At 56.3% G+C, this 15,512-nt stretch overlaps 2 protein-coding genes across 2 annotated transcripts; both read left to right on the forward strand.

The window, feature by feature from the left end:
* The first annotated feature begins 1,528 nt into the window (after positions 1–1,528).
* On the forward strand, positions 1,529–10,840 carry LOC102980279 (cyclic nucleotide-gated olfactory channel). The gene is given in 5 exon segments (XM_028482582.1): positions 1,529–1,618; positions 9,253–9,388; positions 9,618–9,710; positions 10,249–10,306; positions 10,308–10,840. Coding segments are annotated over 4 exon segments (465 nt in total). The 5' UTR covers positions 1,529–1,618; positions 9,253–9,278; the 3' UTR covers positions 10,512–10,840.
* Positions 10,841–13,600: 2,760 nt separating this feature from the next.
* LOC114484669 (cyclic nucleotide-gated olfactory channel-like) lies at positions 13,601–15,100 on the forward strand. Its single transcript, XM_028482346.2, is given in 2 exon segments — positions 13,601–14,345; positions 14,348–15,100. Coding segments are annotated over 2 exon segments (1,113 nt in total). The 3' UTR covers positions 14,716–15,100.
* Positions 15,101–15,512: the final 412 nt, after the last annotated feature.

Raw genomic sequence — 15,512 nt, forward strand, 5'->3', positions numbered from 1 at the left:
AGAGGAGAGAGAGAGAGAGAGGGAGAGAGAGGGAGAGACAGAGAGAGAGGAGAGAGAGAGAGAGAGAGAGAGGGAGAGAGGGAGAGAGAGAGGAGAGAGAGAGAGAGACTTGGGGCCCCTGCCCCGCCCCTCTCTGGCCCTCAGTGGGCTCCACACAATGAGGGAGTTCCCGAGCCTCCGGGGCCTGTGGTACTTCTGAGAGCAGGGTGTGGGTGTCCTGTCAGCCCCGTGCCATCCCGCGCACATGGCTGCTGGAGCTCGGGCTCTGCTGAGATCAGAAGCAAGAACATTTGGTGAAGAAACAGTTGGAGGATTCCCTCTCTGGTCCCAGAGAAGAGAGGGTACTGGGGTGCCAGAGGAAGACCCCTGCAGAATGGGGGGAAGGCAGTGCCCGGACACAAGTGCTTCTAGTCAGGAGAGCCAAGAGGCCCAGGGAGGACCCCGCCAAATGCGCCCTGGAGCCCCAGGAATCCCCTGAGGACCCGGGGAAGGCCGGGCTGCCTCTTTGCAGGGCACCCGTCCCGCCCCCGCCCTCGGGAGCCCCTCCTGAAGCTGCTCCTTTCTTCTTCTCCAAGCCGGCCATGCAGGAGTGCTCGGAGGAAGGGAAGACTTCTGCGGGGCTGGCCAAGGTCTACCCTGCGGGACGGGGGAGTGCGTGTGTGCGAGGGAGCACAGACATGTTTGCAGGAAAAGTCTGCTTGAAAATATGTTGTGAAACCAAGGTTCACCCTCGGGGGCCCTTCAGCTGCGGTGCAAACAAACAGTGTGGAGGCGCCCGGAGAAACGCCTCCCGGGCTAAGTGAGCAGAGGTGGAGCCCTGGCCTGCCTGCTCCTTGCTGGCTCCTCCGCAGGGCTCCACGGCCTGATTGCCTCCTGAAGGGAGGGCTGGGTCTTGCCCCCTTTCCCTTCCCCGACCCTGGCCCCTCTTGGAGGCCAAGTCCAGGGAACCCTGGAGGGGAAGGAGTGGACTCCCCCCAAGCCTGCCCCACCTCAGGTACGTCTTGTCTCTCCCAGGTTTCCCCCGTGGCTTGCCCTCTGGCCAGGGAGGTAGGCTGGGGCTGTGAACAGGGCCAGGAGGCAGGTGCCTGGGGGCGGTGATCAGGTGACTCCGGGTCTCCAGACACAAAGCCCTGAGCAATACGTGCTCTATGTAAGGGAGGCCTCCTCGGGGAGCTTGGGAGGGGCTGGCTCTTGGGTCTGGGCAGACAAGCAGCTTCCACAGCCAGGCGGCCTGGCATCCAACCCTCACCTGCTGGCAGCCTGGGGTGTGCAGGGCCCACAGTGAGAAGGTCAGGCGTCCCGCCAGCGGGCAGTGCAACGTCTCCGGTGGGCAAGTGCCGCCCTGGGACTTGCCTCTCCACTTTGCCTCAGCTGTGGGCATGAGCTCCTCTGGGCCACTGCTGGCCTCGGGCAGGGTGGGCAGCTCTTTGACTGAGAGCTGAGAGGCTGTGAGCTGCTTGGGGGTTCGGGGACCCCACTGGCCTGGGGACAGGAGCACTGGGAGGTCTCTGCTGGCCGCAGGTGCTGATAAGTCCCCTCATCTGTGATCGGAAGCTTCTCGGACGGACCAGCAGATGACTGTGGCCAAGACACCTTTGCGTCTGAAGCCGTCTGACTGGTGAGGGAGGGCCGGTGGCCTCCATAGGGTCGGGGTTAGAGCCCGTGAGCGTGTGTAGGTCCTAGAGCTGGGCTTGACATGGGCCTCCGTGTGCCTGGTCTGCCAGGGAGCCGAGCGAAAGTGGCCGTGTGGGGAGACTCTGTCCCTTGTCAAAGTGCATGAATGCCTTCTTGGGGTCTTTAGGAGCACAGAGGCACTAAGTGTGACGCTAGGCTTGCCTCAAGGCACCTGAGCCTTTGCTCCAAGCCTTTTCCAGCCACCCTCCCTGCCACCCTCCTAGGTGACAACGGAGGGGCCAAGAGCCTGCCTGGCCAGGAGGGGTGGGGCGGGAGAGAGGGAGGAGTCTGTGGGCCTCACCGCCTGCATCCGCCCCCACTGCCTGCCTGGTCCAGGACATTTCTGGGCATCCGAGCCTCAGAGCACGGGGACCGTGCCACTTGGCGCTCCTTGGCTCCCTGCATGTGAGGAGTGTCGGATGTAGAAGTGGGGTTATATATATGGTGCTTCTCCCGTAAACCCTGCTGGGATTGTAGCCTTTGCTTTCAGCCCTTCGAGCTGCAGCCTGGCCTCCTCAGGACCGCCTCAAAGGAGAGTGCCTGCTGCACGCCTCTCAGGCTTTGTCGGGTTTTTTTTGATTTTTTTGAATTTTATTTTATCTATTTTTTTGCCATTTTGACAAATGCATCTGCAGTGAAGCCATTACAGCCCCCGGCTGAGGGAAGATTCCGAAGCCAGCCAGCAGGCCTGGGGCAGGGATAGGCTTGCCACGCATCTCAGCTGGAGCCCAGGCCAGCAAGTAGCAGCTCCATCCGTGTCAGACTGCGGCCAAGAGGAGGCAGCCAGTGTTGTATATCTCCCGCCAGGGTCTGGGCCCTGCTGTTGGCGGAGTATGGGCAGAGCCCTTAGTACCACTTGTCAAATGGAGGCTTCCAGGGTGCGGGCTGCCTTCTCCAGAGGGAGGGTCACTGGGTGCTTGGACTGGGCACCTGTGCTTGGAGTTGAGTCCCAACTGTGACTGACAGGGTGTGCACCTGGTGGGCGCTTGGGTGCCATGGTGGCCTCAGAGCTGCCAGGACTAGCCCTGTCCACCCCCCACCAGGCTCCAACATGAGATGCTCCCACTGGAGAGGAAGCTGCAAATATTATATTATATAGATGAACTTGCAATCCATTCAACGAGTACCTGACACTATCCTTAGTCCTGGGGCCCAGCAGGGAACAAGGCACCCCGGGTCCCTGCTCACGTAGATGTAATCATCTTGTGGGGGACAGAAAATAAGCAAATAAATCATTGTGAAGACACGATAAGTCGATGATACAGATGAAGAATGGAAAAGTGAACATGAAACCAGGTGTGGATTTGGGAAGGTGCAGAGCAAGTTTAGGGAATTCATTCATTCATTCACACATCTAAAATATGTACGTGCTTGCCGTGGGGCTAGGCTCCGGAGAGTAACGAGAAAATGAAACATACAAGTCCCTGTCCTGCTGAAGTTTATTTCTAGGGTGAGGGCATCTGTCCACGGGTTTTAGGAGCAGGAGTGACAGATAGATCCAGGCGTGGACCGACTGAACTCACCCCGGTGGTGTGGAAGGTAGAGGAGAGGACGGGCTGGGGCCAGGCCGAGGGCAGCAGCAGTCAGGATAGACAGAGAAGAATGTACCGGAGTAGAGAACCAACAGGATTTGAGAATGGGGAGGGGGTGCCAAGGATTACTCCTACCTAGGTTCCTGGATTGAGCGCAGGTGGGGAGAGATGTGCCTTTCTCAAGATAAGGCACTGGGGAGATAGGAGCCGGGGCTGGCGTCAGAGGGTCATGTCAGTTTGGGACATGTTGAGTCCAGGAGTGGCTTCTCAGTGAGGACAGCAGGGGCTGGGGGATGGGCCGCTGTCTCTAGCTTGCCGTCTGTCCTAGGAGGAGCCTCCCCTGGGGTGTGGGCCGGCTGTGGCCGATGTCAGAAATAAAGCCTCTGGTGGCAAAAGCAGCCCAACCGTGGAAAGTTTCTGACGCAGTGGCGTCCACACTAGAGGCTCCAGCCCCTTGTCAAAGGAGTGACGAAGCACGCTGGTCTGCCAGACCTCCTGGGCAGGGTCCTGTTTCCCGTACGTCCCACTGGAGACTTCATTCATTCAAAAAATAGTGGTCAAGCATCTCTTTCATGGAGGTGCTAGCCTCGAGCCTGACCTCAAGGTGGCTGATGACAGCCAGAGGCGAAGTGGCACCAAGGAGCCACGCCTGCCCGGTGAGTGCCAGGCCCTCACTCCACCTGCAGCTTGGGGCTGCCTATCCTCAGCTCCTGCGAGTCTCCTTCTCCACAGCTGAGCCCCTTCCAACCGTCCCTCCAGGCCTGGGGCACAAGGGGTCACTGCAGCTTCGGCCCCACACTCACGGTCAGCCCTGCTGTGCCCTCTGCAGTGCTCACCTGGTTCTCCTCGTCGTACTCATGCCCAAGTCCCTGGCTCCGTTCGCCTTCCAGGCTGGCCCTGTGGTTGAATGTGCTCTTTGGAGCCAGATTGTTTAGGTGTGAATCTGTAAAATGGGGATAGTCATAGCGTCAGCCTTGCCAGATTTTTGCGAGAATTCAATGAGTTAACTTAGGTCAAGTGTTAGCAGCAGTGGTAGCTGCTCGATGAACGAGAAGTCGCCCCCTACATCCCCGCCCCCACCCCCTTCTGGCTTCCTCTTGGCTGTCCTTGTCTAGGTCCGCCTGCCTGCCCACCTCCCTGCCACCCACGACGTGCACAACCCTCCCCTTCTCACGGTTCTCTGCCTGCTGCCCAGGACTTTTTCTACCGCAATGGCCAGAATTGCTACTAGCACATGATTTGCAATGTGTGGCAGTGTGAAAGAAAGGCGGGAGTTAAGGATGACTCTAAGGTGGTTTTTTTTTTTTTTAATCTTATTGGATTATCGTTGATGTACCATGTTGTGTTAATTTCGGGTGTCCAGCAAAGTGATTCAGGTTTACATATACATACATTCACTCTTTTTCAGATTCTTTTCCCATATAGGTCACCAGAGAGTACTGAGTAGAGTTCCCTGTGCTATGCGGTAGGTCCTTGCTGGCTTCTGACTTGACTAACTGGGAGAACAGCATCGCCTTTCTTGGGCTGCTGACGACTAGTGGAGGATAAGGTTTTGAGGGGAAGATCCAGTACTTGGTTTTCGACATATTCAGCCTGAGATTCGACATCCAAGTGGTAACGTCAGGGAGACAAACTGGAGTATCAGTATACAGATGTGTTTAAAGCCAGAAGACTGGATGAAGAAGTGACGAAGAGAGAAAAGATAAGGAATCTGCTCGGTCACTGAGTTCAGGACCCTCCAAGGTTCAGAATCAGGAAAGAGGAGGAGGTTTCTTCAGAGGACACTAATAAGAAGTGGCCACTGAGGCAGGAGCACGAACCCATTATTTCAAGAAGGGTTAGGGTACGGGTTAGGGTACGGGTTAGGGTTCAGGGTCAGGGTTAGGGTTAGGGCACGGGTTAGGGTTAGGGTCAAGATTGGGGTACGGATACGTGTACGGGTGAGTGTATGGGTGAGGGTACAGATTATCGTTAGGGTAAGGCTTAGGGTACGGGTTAGGGTACGGGTACGGGTTAGGGTATGGGTTAGGGTTAGGGTACGGGTTAGGGTTCAGGGTCAGGGTTAGGGTTAGGGTTAGGGTTAGGGCACGGGTTAGGGTAAGGGTCAAGATTGGGGTACGGATACGTGTACGGGTGAGTGTATGGGTGAGGGTACAGATTATCGTTAGGGTAAGGCTTAGGGTACGGGTTAGGGTACGGGTACGGGTTAGGGTATGGGTTAGGGTTAGGGTACGGGTTAGGGTTCAGGGTCAGGGTTAGGGTTAGGGTTAGGGTTAGGGCACGGGTTAGGGTTAGGGTCAGGGTTAGGGTATGGATACGTGTACGGGTGAGTGTACGGGTGAGGGTACAGGTTATCGTTAGGGTAAGGCTTAGGGTATGGGTTAGGGTTAGGGTACGAGTTAGGGTACTCGCTAGGGTACGGGTTAGGGTACGGGTTAGAGTTAGGGTACGGGTTAGGGTACGGGTTAGGGTTAGGGTTAAGGGTTAGGGTTAGGGTTTGTGTCAGATGCTGCTGAGAAGTAGAACAGATGTGGACAGAGAATCGACTCTGAGGACGAATGGTGTTCCTGGTTTCCTCTTTTATTTGGGGAGCAACACTGAGGTCAGAGACTCTGCCAGAGTCATCTTTCTCAGCCCAGCACCTTGCGGAGACCTGGTGCACACCAGGTGCCTTGACCATCCACATGGAATAGATGAATGACTAAAAGAGCACTGGGCAGCAGTGCGATTTGAATGAGCCACAGACTGGAAGGTAGTATTTCCGGCTTTTGCTTCTTCTCTTCCTGGCCTTGACAACTCTGAAGGAATCATCATGAGAATGCTTTTAACCAGGGTCCAAGAGGCTCCCTGGACCAGGCTGGTGTTTCTATAAAACTCTTGGGCTGGCTGTTCAACTGGTGGATGATGAGAAGGGAGGCCCAGAAGTGCACTACGATTGATGTTGGGCTTTTTACAGAATTATGGTGCCTTACCCTCGGTTTGTAAGCTTCCCTCCTATCTGGGTGCCCTGCCCATCTCTCTTCTCTTTGCCAACTACACATCTGCTGTCTTCCTCACGCAGCCTAGCCCTGCCCTCACACTTGCTTGGTTTCTCCAGTGCATTTCTGCAGCGGCTATTGCAGACTTTCTGGCCTCCTGCAAGGTCCGCATCTACCACTGCCTGATGCCTCTGAAGACGAAACCCCCTCCCATCTTGCTGAGAATGCTGGGGGTCGGCATGAGTGAGCTCCTTGATCTGTCTCTCGCGGTTGCCCTGCCCCCCCCTCTAACACGTCTGCCTATCACCTCCTTCCCCTCCTGGCCTGTTCGTCAGGGAACCCTCCTCTCTGCATTCTTCATAAGTCCCCTCTCACCTCCTCTGGTACCTGGACCCACCCATGCTATCCATCTTTCATGAGCTCCAGCCCTAACTGGGGTTGGTCACAAGCACAGATATTTTCACCATCCCTCCTCAAGAACCTTTCCACTTGCTTTACTATCTCCCTTGTGTAAAAGGAGTCTGAAACCCTACAAACAGCCCTCTCTACCAGCACTCCTTGAGGCCGCTCTTGATGAGGTCACCAGCGAGGCCCCGAGTGTTCGATGCAGGGCCGCTCCAGCTCTCATCTCAGGGGGAAGAAGGGTCAGGCTCTGCCGGCAGCCCTGCTCTCCTGATGTGGCCCTACAGGCTCCTCCCTCCCTGAGACTCCGTCGTCTCCTCAGGACTCTGCCCTCAGCCTTGCTCTCATGCTATGGTGGGGTGAGGGGTGATGCTCAGCAACCCAGGTGGTGTCCACGTCTCCCCTCCAGTCCAGACCCCGGTGAGGGCTGGGCTGGTCAGAGTCTGCTGCAGCAGGCCTGGAGAGCGACTCTGAAAGCTCGAGACCAGGCCGGGGACTTGGGGACCGAGGGCAGTGAATGGAAAGACTTTTGACACTTTGTAGGGGGGATAATCAACTGAGAACGGAGGCTGCTTGGAGGGGATGATTGAAGGTTTTGGGCTTGCGTGAGTGCGTAGAGGACAGGTCCCTTTCTGAGTCGGGAAATTGGAGGAGAAGCTGATTTGTAGGTGAAAAATGTCAAGGTCAGTTTTAGGTAGGTTGGGTTTGAGGCACCTCAAAGAAGCAGACGTCCAGCAGGCAGCTGGAGATATGGGTGGGCAGCTGGGAAGAGACGCCTGGGTGGAGACATAATGGTAACCGAAGTCTGGGACTGGATGGAGCTTCCAGAGCAAACGCGCGGATGGGAAGCACTGGCCTAGCTGCCTGCGGGCTGGGGATAGCTGCCTGCCCTTGTTCCCTGGTGAGAGTTCTGAGGGGGCATTTCTCATGAAGGGGCATGTGGGTGGCGGAGCAGGCGGGGCAGCCAGACAGAGGGAAGAGCCTGTTCCTGCCAGAAACTTAGAGAGGGCATAAATGTGGTCATGTGCCCCCAGAGCTGGTGGCAGGCAGGGCCAACGCTGGCTCTCTATCAGCAAGAGGCCGTCCCAAGTCCTCGGCCTGGTGTTTGCAGCCTCCCTGGGTGGCCTTGGACTCCTCTGCTCACTCTGTACTCCGGGTCCACCCTCCCACACCAGTGTCCCCTCCACCCCTGCAGTGAACTTGACCTTCACTGCCCGTCTTCTACTCCTGCCGTTCATCCCCTGAACAGTGTGCCCGAATGTGTTCCGCCCTGGGCCTGAGTTCCAGCCCCTCTTCATCTTCAGGCTTCCAGGAGGCCAGCACTGGAACCTGATCAGCGCAAGAGACCCCAGCTTTGTTTGCATTGCCTGGAACTTTCTGTCTCCATGGTCAGCCACCTCTAGGGTCCAAGCAGGGACTCAGGGATCCAGGTTCCTCTCCCTCGGGTTCCCTCGTTAGCATCCTGGTGTCACAGTCCCGCAGAGAGCAGCAGGCGAGTGGCTCTGAGGCTGCTTGTTATTACCACTCACGGCAGAGCGTGATGTGCCTGCCATCACCATGGTGATGGCTTCGGAAGCTGGAACAAGCTTGCGGGGGGGCGCGGTTTGGGACGATGAGCTCCAGCAGTAGGTAATCCGCGGGGTGTGCTCATCATTTCTGACCCAATCTGGTGGGGGCATGCCTCAGCAGGGAAGAGCCATCCTATCCTCCCTGACCCCGTGCAAAACACACGGTGGAACACCACCTCCTGTCTCTCTTCTGGAATTTTCCCTCTCAGGATGACTTCTTCTCAGTCCATTTTGTGGATAACTCCTCCTCTGCTCAATTCTTAAATGTTGGGGTTCTCCAGGATTCTTCCTGCGTGGCCTCACCACTCCTTGTCTCGGGCTTCAGCGGCACCGTCTCCACCTATAGCAGTCAGAAGGATCTTTCTCGAATATAATGCTGTCCTTGTCATGCTCCCGCTGAGCCCTTTCAAGGCTCCCCGTAGCCCAAAGGAGAGAGTCCTGATTTGGACCACTGCCTACAGAGCCCATGGGAGCTCTCCCTTCTCTCCTCCTCACTCTTTGCCCCATCCACCGGGCTACCGCTTGTTTCTCAGCTTGGAGGTGCCGGAGAGAATGTGATCAGAGCAGGAAAGAAGGACCCCCAGAGTCACTGCCCCTGGTGAAAAAGTCAGTGAGAGATAGGACTCCCACCTGAGGAGAACCAGAGAGCTGGGGGTGGGGGCGGGTGGCAGCTTCTTTGGGCCAAGGAGATACATCTCCTCCCGCAGGGCAGGAATGTGGGGGCGGTGGCTAGTTTGGAGGTGCTCGGCAGCTTAAGCCTGTGCCAGACAACAGAAGATGGCTTAAACAGTTTCTTGTTTTGTTTTGTTTTTGCTTTGTTGGATCATATGTCAAAAAGTTCACTGAGGTAAAAGACAAAGAGACGCATCATGCAGTTTAGCACTGTTTGCCTTTGAAATTACCTATGGGGGTGGAAGAGCCTGCCACGTTGGCCATGCAGATGCCCTCGCCCTGCACTGCCACAACAATACCCAGGGGAGCTGGGGTTTGCCAAGTGGGCCCCGGCTCTGTTCTCAGTGCTCGCCCGAGGCCCTCCTGCCTTATATGGGGGCCGGGGTGTTCTGTGACCTTCCTTCCTCTTGGGCCTCTCCCTGGCAGGTGAGGGTCCTGGTCGTACATGGAGGATGACAGAAAAAGCCAATGGAGTGAAGAGCTCCTCAGCCAGTAACCACAAGCATCACGCACCTCCTGCCATCAAGGTCAATGGCGAAGGTGACCACAGGGCCAGCAACAGGTGAGTCTGCAGAGGCTGGATCGCTGCACAGGTGGCCTTGAGGCTGCGACTTTCTCCCAGCTGTGCCTCATTGTCACAGGGTAAATAATCTTTGGCTCAAGGACAGCCTCTAAAAGGACGACGGGGTTTCAAGGCATCTCCCAGGAGGGAAAGTGCTAATAGGAGACAAGGCACGTGCCCAGAAAACAAACAAACGAAGCCTTGGTCACCCCTGCTCCTTCCTCCGCAGGCCACAGTCTGCGGCCAACGATGACACCTCCTCAGAACTACAGAGGCTGGCAGAGATGGACGCCCCCCTGCAGAGGAGGGGCGGCTTCCGCAGGTGGGTTTCACCACTGCCCTGCTGCTACCCCTCCATCCCATGGGGCCTGTCAGACCACGGGGTCCTCTCGGTCCCACGGGGCCTCTCTATCAAGACCTCTGGGAAGCCCTGTCAGCGCTGTCCTAGCTCAACTTTTTCTCGGGAGGAGGCTCCCGTGAGCAGGCTCGGAGTGGCAGTGCGGGTCTCTCTTCAGACTTGCCTGTGGCAGTGCTGGGAGGAGAGATGCTTCCCAGCGGAGGGGTATGGGTAGAGGGCTCCCAGGTCTCCAGCCCAGAGTTGTAGGCCCCATGGGGAAATCAGGAAGCTTGAGGCAACCTCCCCCCTGACCTGTCCTCCCTCAGCATCATCTCCATCTTGCCCCAGAGACCCCCCTGTCTGTTCTTCACAATCGACAGAGACGGCACCTCCTACAGGAAGTCTTCCCAGACTAGCCCCTGACCCCTCGGGCTGCTGTGTTGGGAGTCACACCCGAGCCCCATCCCCCTGTCCTCGGCGCAGGTCCTCTCCCCACAGCGCGGTTCTCTTCTCTCCTCTCTAGGATTGCCTGCCTGGTGGGGGTCATCAGAGAGTGGCCCAACAAGAGTTCCCGCGAGGAGGGAGCCCAGACCTGACTCGTTCCTTGAGCGTTTCTGTGGGCCTGAGCTCCAGACCGTGACGACACAGCAAGGAGACGGCAAAGGCGACAAGGACAGCGAGGGCAAGGGCACCAAGTACAGCTGTCCGGCCTGTGGGGCTGGAAGGGCTCCCAAGCATGCGATCGGAGGGTGTGGTGGGGTTTCTCACACCACGGCCAGGGGCTGACCAGGGCCTATGCCCACCTGCCACGGGAGCCCCTGCTGGCTTTCCTCACCTTAGCTGCCTCTTGCCGGGTGTCCTCTTGCTGCACCACCTGAATGTGGGCAGGGAGAGGGCTCAGCCGGCGGTGCGCCGGCCGCAGCCTGGTTCTAGCGGCCAGTAAATGCAGAGGAGGGCGCAAATAGGGAACGCTGCGGAGGGGATGCCAGTCCCGGTGCCCGTGTGAGCACAGAGGTGGGTGCTTGAAGAGGCCATGCTGGGGGCTGCCTGGCCCGAGAAGGCCCAGAAACAACTGAGCAAAAGACAGAACAAGCGGGGAGGCCAGAGAAGGCAGAGCTGGAGGGTCTGTTCTTTGAGGAACGAGTAGGCGACTGTGGATGTCTGGCCAGTAGGGGAAAAGAGCTCCTGCCAAGGCAGGACAAAGCATCTGGGAAAGTGATTTGGGAGCCGGAGGCCGGGACTAAACAGGGAGCGGGGGCGGGGGCGGGGACAGGAAGCACCTGACGCTCGCTTGCTTGGAGTTCCTCTCGCTTCCCCGGAGGGATGTGGGAGCCGGCCCTGAGCCCTCATTACCGTGCCGTGGACGTCCCTCCCCAGGGCCCGAAGCCCGCCTCAGTGAACGCACTACCCCTCATGCGCCCTCTGGGCGAGAGACCTCCAGAGGACAGAAGAGCCAGTGGGCCCGCGTGGGGTCTCTTCGCCCACCAAGCTCTACTCAGATGCACAGTGCCAGGTCGTGGCTTCCTGAAAAATGAGGCCCTAAGACAACCCGTCCCTCACCCCACATATACCCTTAGCTGTTGCCTTTTCAGGGTCCCTGGCTACTGGGAGCTGGGCTGGGGCCACACTGGGCAGCCAGTTCCCAGGCCTGGCCTCTGTCTCCTCAGGAAGAAATGTGAACCATTATTTGTCTTGGACCCAGCTGGGGACTGGTACTACCGCTGGCTATTTGTCATTGCCATGCCTGTCCTCTACAACTGGTGCCTACTGGTGGCCAGGTGAGCAGGGGGTGGTCTGGGAGGGTGTGGCCAAAGCAACCCAGTCCCAGGTGTGGACACAGAGCTCTCACCCCAACCCAGCCCTATTAACCCCCGGCTCCTTCTACCCCAACCCGATTTAATATGCTGCCAAAAGCTTCATGTCTATCCTTTCCCTGGTGTCTGTAATCTCTTCCTATGTCCTCAGGTGAGGCCGCCCCCTCTCTCCCTGGGACAAGCACAGCAGCCCTGCAGCCGTTCCTGACAGACACTCTTGCCCTCTCTACCGCACCTTCCACACGTGCAGCTGGCATGGCTGATAGAAACTGGGAATTGATGATGTTAGGCCTTCCTCACAAACCGTTCAGTGGTCCCTCATTGCCCGCAGGATGAAGTTCAAGCGCTCAGCGTGGCCTTCAAGGCCCTCTGGACCTGGCCCTTCTCTCTAGCTCCACCTCCTGGACATACCCCAGCCCCAGCACTCACTACTCTTGGATCAGAACATGCTGTTTCCTCAAGAGAAAATTCCCTTTCCCCATTTTCAACCTATGGAGATTCTTCTTGCGGTCTCAGTTCCGAAGTCATCCCCCACATGTAGCTTTTCCTGATAGTGTTGCCCCCCCCCATCCCCTACCTCAGTCATTCATTCAGCAAGCATTTGACTGACCACCTACTGGGTGCTAAGGCTCAGTGCTCAGGGCTGGGGATAATGTGCTGAAAAAGACACACGCGGTCTCTGCGCGCCCGAGATGAGTCCGAGGACCAGAGGCGGGGGGGGGGCTGCTAGAGAAAGGGCAGCACTCAGGGTGGACCTCTCTGAGGAGGTGGTACCTTGGCCGAGACCTGAGTGACGGGAGGAAGTCGGCTATTTAGATGCTTGAGGGTAGTGGAGGGAACATTCTGGGTGGAGGGAACAACAAGGTGCCAAGCCCCTGTTTCAGGATGGCCTAGTGTGGCTGGAGGACCGCAGGTGAGGCGTCAGACAGGCTTTGTGCGCCAGGGGAGGGGGCTGGGTTTTATTCTAAGTGTAAACAAGTAGTCAGAGCTCAGTGATCCTCCGTTGACTTGTATGCTCACTGAGTCATCATCCAGGGCTCTGTCCCTTCTTCTGCCCTCTCCCGAGGCCCCTACCCATCCAGTCACCAAGTCTCGTCAATTCCTCCTAAAACTCTCCTGCCGCCTCCAGCCTCTCTTCACTCCCACTGCTTCGAGTCCAAGCCCAGCTACTGCTCTCCCTCTCATCTGGGTTGGCCAGTACTCTGCGTTGGGTTCTCAATAGGTGTGTGTTGAAGAGCCGAGCGTGGAAGTTATTCAGCTGTGTGTCGTGTGCATTCCTCCAACAATTCATTTTTCATTCAACTCCCTCTTGTTGAGCGCTTGAATCCTGGGCTAAGATGTGCTCTGGGCTAAGATACGGGGCATATGCAGTAATGACTAAGAGGCGGTCTCTGTCTTCTTGGAGCTCACAGTCCAGTGGGTGAGACAGACACGTAATCGTCAGTAGTGATGTCTACGTAATAATAAGGGTTGGAGTCGTACTTGCTTGTGAATACGTGTCTTCTTGGCAGCGGACTGACTGTGGTTCATCAGTGCCTCTGGTGGCCATCCCAAGCCCTGCTCACGGTGGGCAGTCAGTCTGGGGACTTCAGTGACCTACAGAAAGATGACTACGTAGTGTGGCTGGCGCTGGACTACTTCTCAGATGTGGTCTACGTCGCGGACCTCTTCATCCGATTGCGCACAGGTAAGTGGATAACTGGGATGTGCAGGCAGGACCGTGGCCCGTAAGACCAAAGGCTTGGATCCAAATTCTCGGGAAGCCCTCTTGGCATGGCGTTAGCCTCAAATGTTTGTCTGGGCCACAGGTTGGTGGTGATTTGGGGGTGATCTCTTAGGGTACTTACGGCCAGCCATGCTCTGTGAGTTTCCTGTACCCCTCCTTGGGAGAGAGAGTTGAGTGATCACTTTGTTCCTTGCTGAACATTAGTCTACCAGGAGGGACAGGCCTGAAGGCAGAGGTGATACGTTGGCTGTGTCTCGACCAGGTTTCCTGGAGCAGGGGCTGCTGGTCAGAGATACCGAGAAGTTGGATGTGGCAGCTTGAACTGCAGGGTGTGGATGTGGTTGTCCCACTGGAATGCCTGCATCTACTACGCCATCTCCAAGTCCATTGGTTTTGGGGTCGACACCCGGGTTTACCCCAACATCACTGACCCTGAGTATGGCTACCTGTCTAGGGAATACATCTATTGCCTTTACTGGTCTACACTGACCCTCACCACCATTGGGGAGACACCACCCCCTGTAAAAGATGAGGAGTACCTACTTGTCATCTTTGATTTCCTGATTGGTGTCCTCATCTTTGCCACCATCGTGGGAAACGTGGGCTCCATGGTCTCCAACATGAACGCCACCCGGGCTGAGTTCCAGGCCAAGATCGATGCCGTCAAACACTATATGCAGTTCCGAAAGGTCAGCAAGGAGATGGAAGCCAAGGTCATTAGGTGGTTTGACTACCTCTGGACCAATAAGAAGAGTGTGGATGAGCAGGAAGTTCTCAAGAAACTGCCAGCCAAGCTGAGGGCTGAGATAGCCATCAACGTCCACCTGTCCACGCTCAAGAAAGCGCGCATCTTTCACGACTGTGAGGCTGGCCTGCTGGTGGAGCTGGTATTAAAGCTCCGTCCTCAGGCCTTCAGTCCTGGGGGTTACATCTGCCGCAAGGGGGATATTGGGAAGGAGATGTACATAATCAAGGAAGGAAAATTGGCAGTGGTGGCTGATGATGGCGTCACTCAGTATGCCCTGCTCTCGGCTGGGAGTTGCTTTGGAGAGATCAGTATCCTTAACATTAAAGGCAGCAAAATGGCTACTCAGATCTCTTCTGCTTGTCCAGGGATGATCTTATGGAAGCTGTGACGGAGTACCCTGACGCCAAGAGGGTCTTGGAGGAGAGAGGCCGGGAGATCCTGATGAAGGAGGGATTGCTGGATGAGAATGAGGTGGCAGCCAGCATCGAGGTGGACGTGCAGGAGAAGCTAGAACAGCTGGAAACCAACATGGAGACCTGGTACACTCGCTTTGCCTGCCTGCTGGCTGAGCACACAGGGGCCCAGCAGAAGCTCAAGCAGCGCATCATGGTTTTGGAAACCAAGATGAAGCAGAACAATGAGGACGACCACCTGTCAGATGGAGTGACTAGCCCCAAGCCAGCCGCTGCTGAGAAGCCATAATGGCTTGGGCCCAACGGCCTCTCCAGCCTTGGCCTTGGCCCCAGGGGCTAGAAGAGAGCTGTGTAGGTCCCCACATATATATGCATTACCCCCATGTCCCCTTGATTTCTCCCAGATGCCTCTCTGTCAGCAGGTTTTTGACTCAATCATCCAGAAGCCCTTCTCCAAGTCCAGCTAACAGCCAATCTTGTGCAGAGTGCAGACTGTGTTTGGCTCGGCTTCCAGAAGCTTCAGCCTGTCCAAGTTTAAGGAAGGAAGAGGAGAGCAGCAGCACGTCTCTGGGCTCCTTTGTACCTAGTCACCTCCCACTTTGTTCTTTTCTTTTTTTAAAAAATTTCTTTTTAAATTTTTATTGGAATATAGTTGATTTACGATGTTGTGTTAGTTTCAGGTGTCAGTTATACACATACATATACCTATATGCACTCTTTTTTAGATTCTTTTCCCATATAGGCCATTACAGAGTATTGAGTAGAGTTCCTTGTGCTGTACAGCAGGTTATTGTTGGTTATCTATTTTATATACAGTTCACTTGGTTCTTTTCTAATATGTGTTCTGAATATCTCCATTTCCCTGCATGAGTATGTAGTTCAAGCACTGGCGGCAGACACTTAGCACTGGTCTCAGTGTCTGTCTTCCAAGGCAGACAAAAGTGTGGAGGGGGGCAGGTAGGAGGTGCCCACTCCAAGTCCTGCTCTCTTGGTCTGTCTGCCTGTCTGGCAACCAGGACTGCGACCCCTGAGGTCTTCTCTAGACCAGAGCGGGGAGTGGGGCAATTTTGTGGTTAGCTAGCTGCT

Source organism: Physeter macrocephalus, chromosome 21, assembly GCF_002837175.3.
Source record: "Physeter macrocephalus isolate SW-GA chromosome 21, ASM283717v5, whole genome shotgun sequence".
NCBI classification, from domain to species: Eukaryota; Metazoa; Chordata; class Mammalia; order Artiodactyla; family Physeteridae; genus Physeter; species Physeter macrocephalus.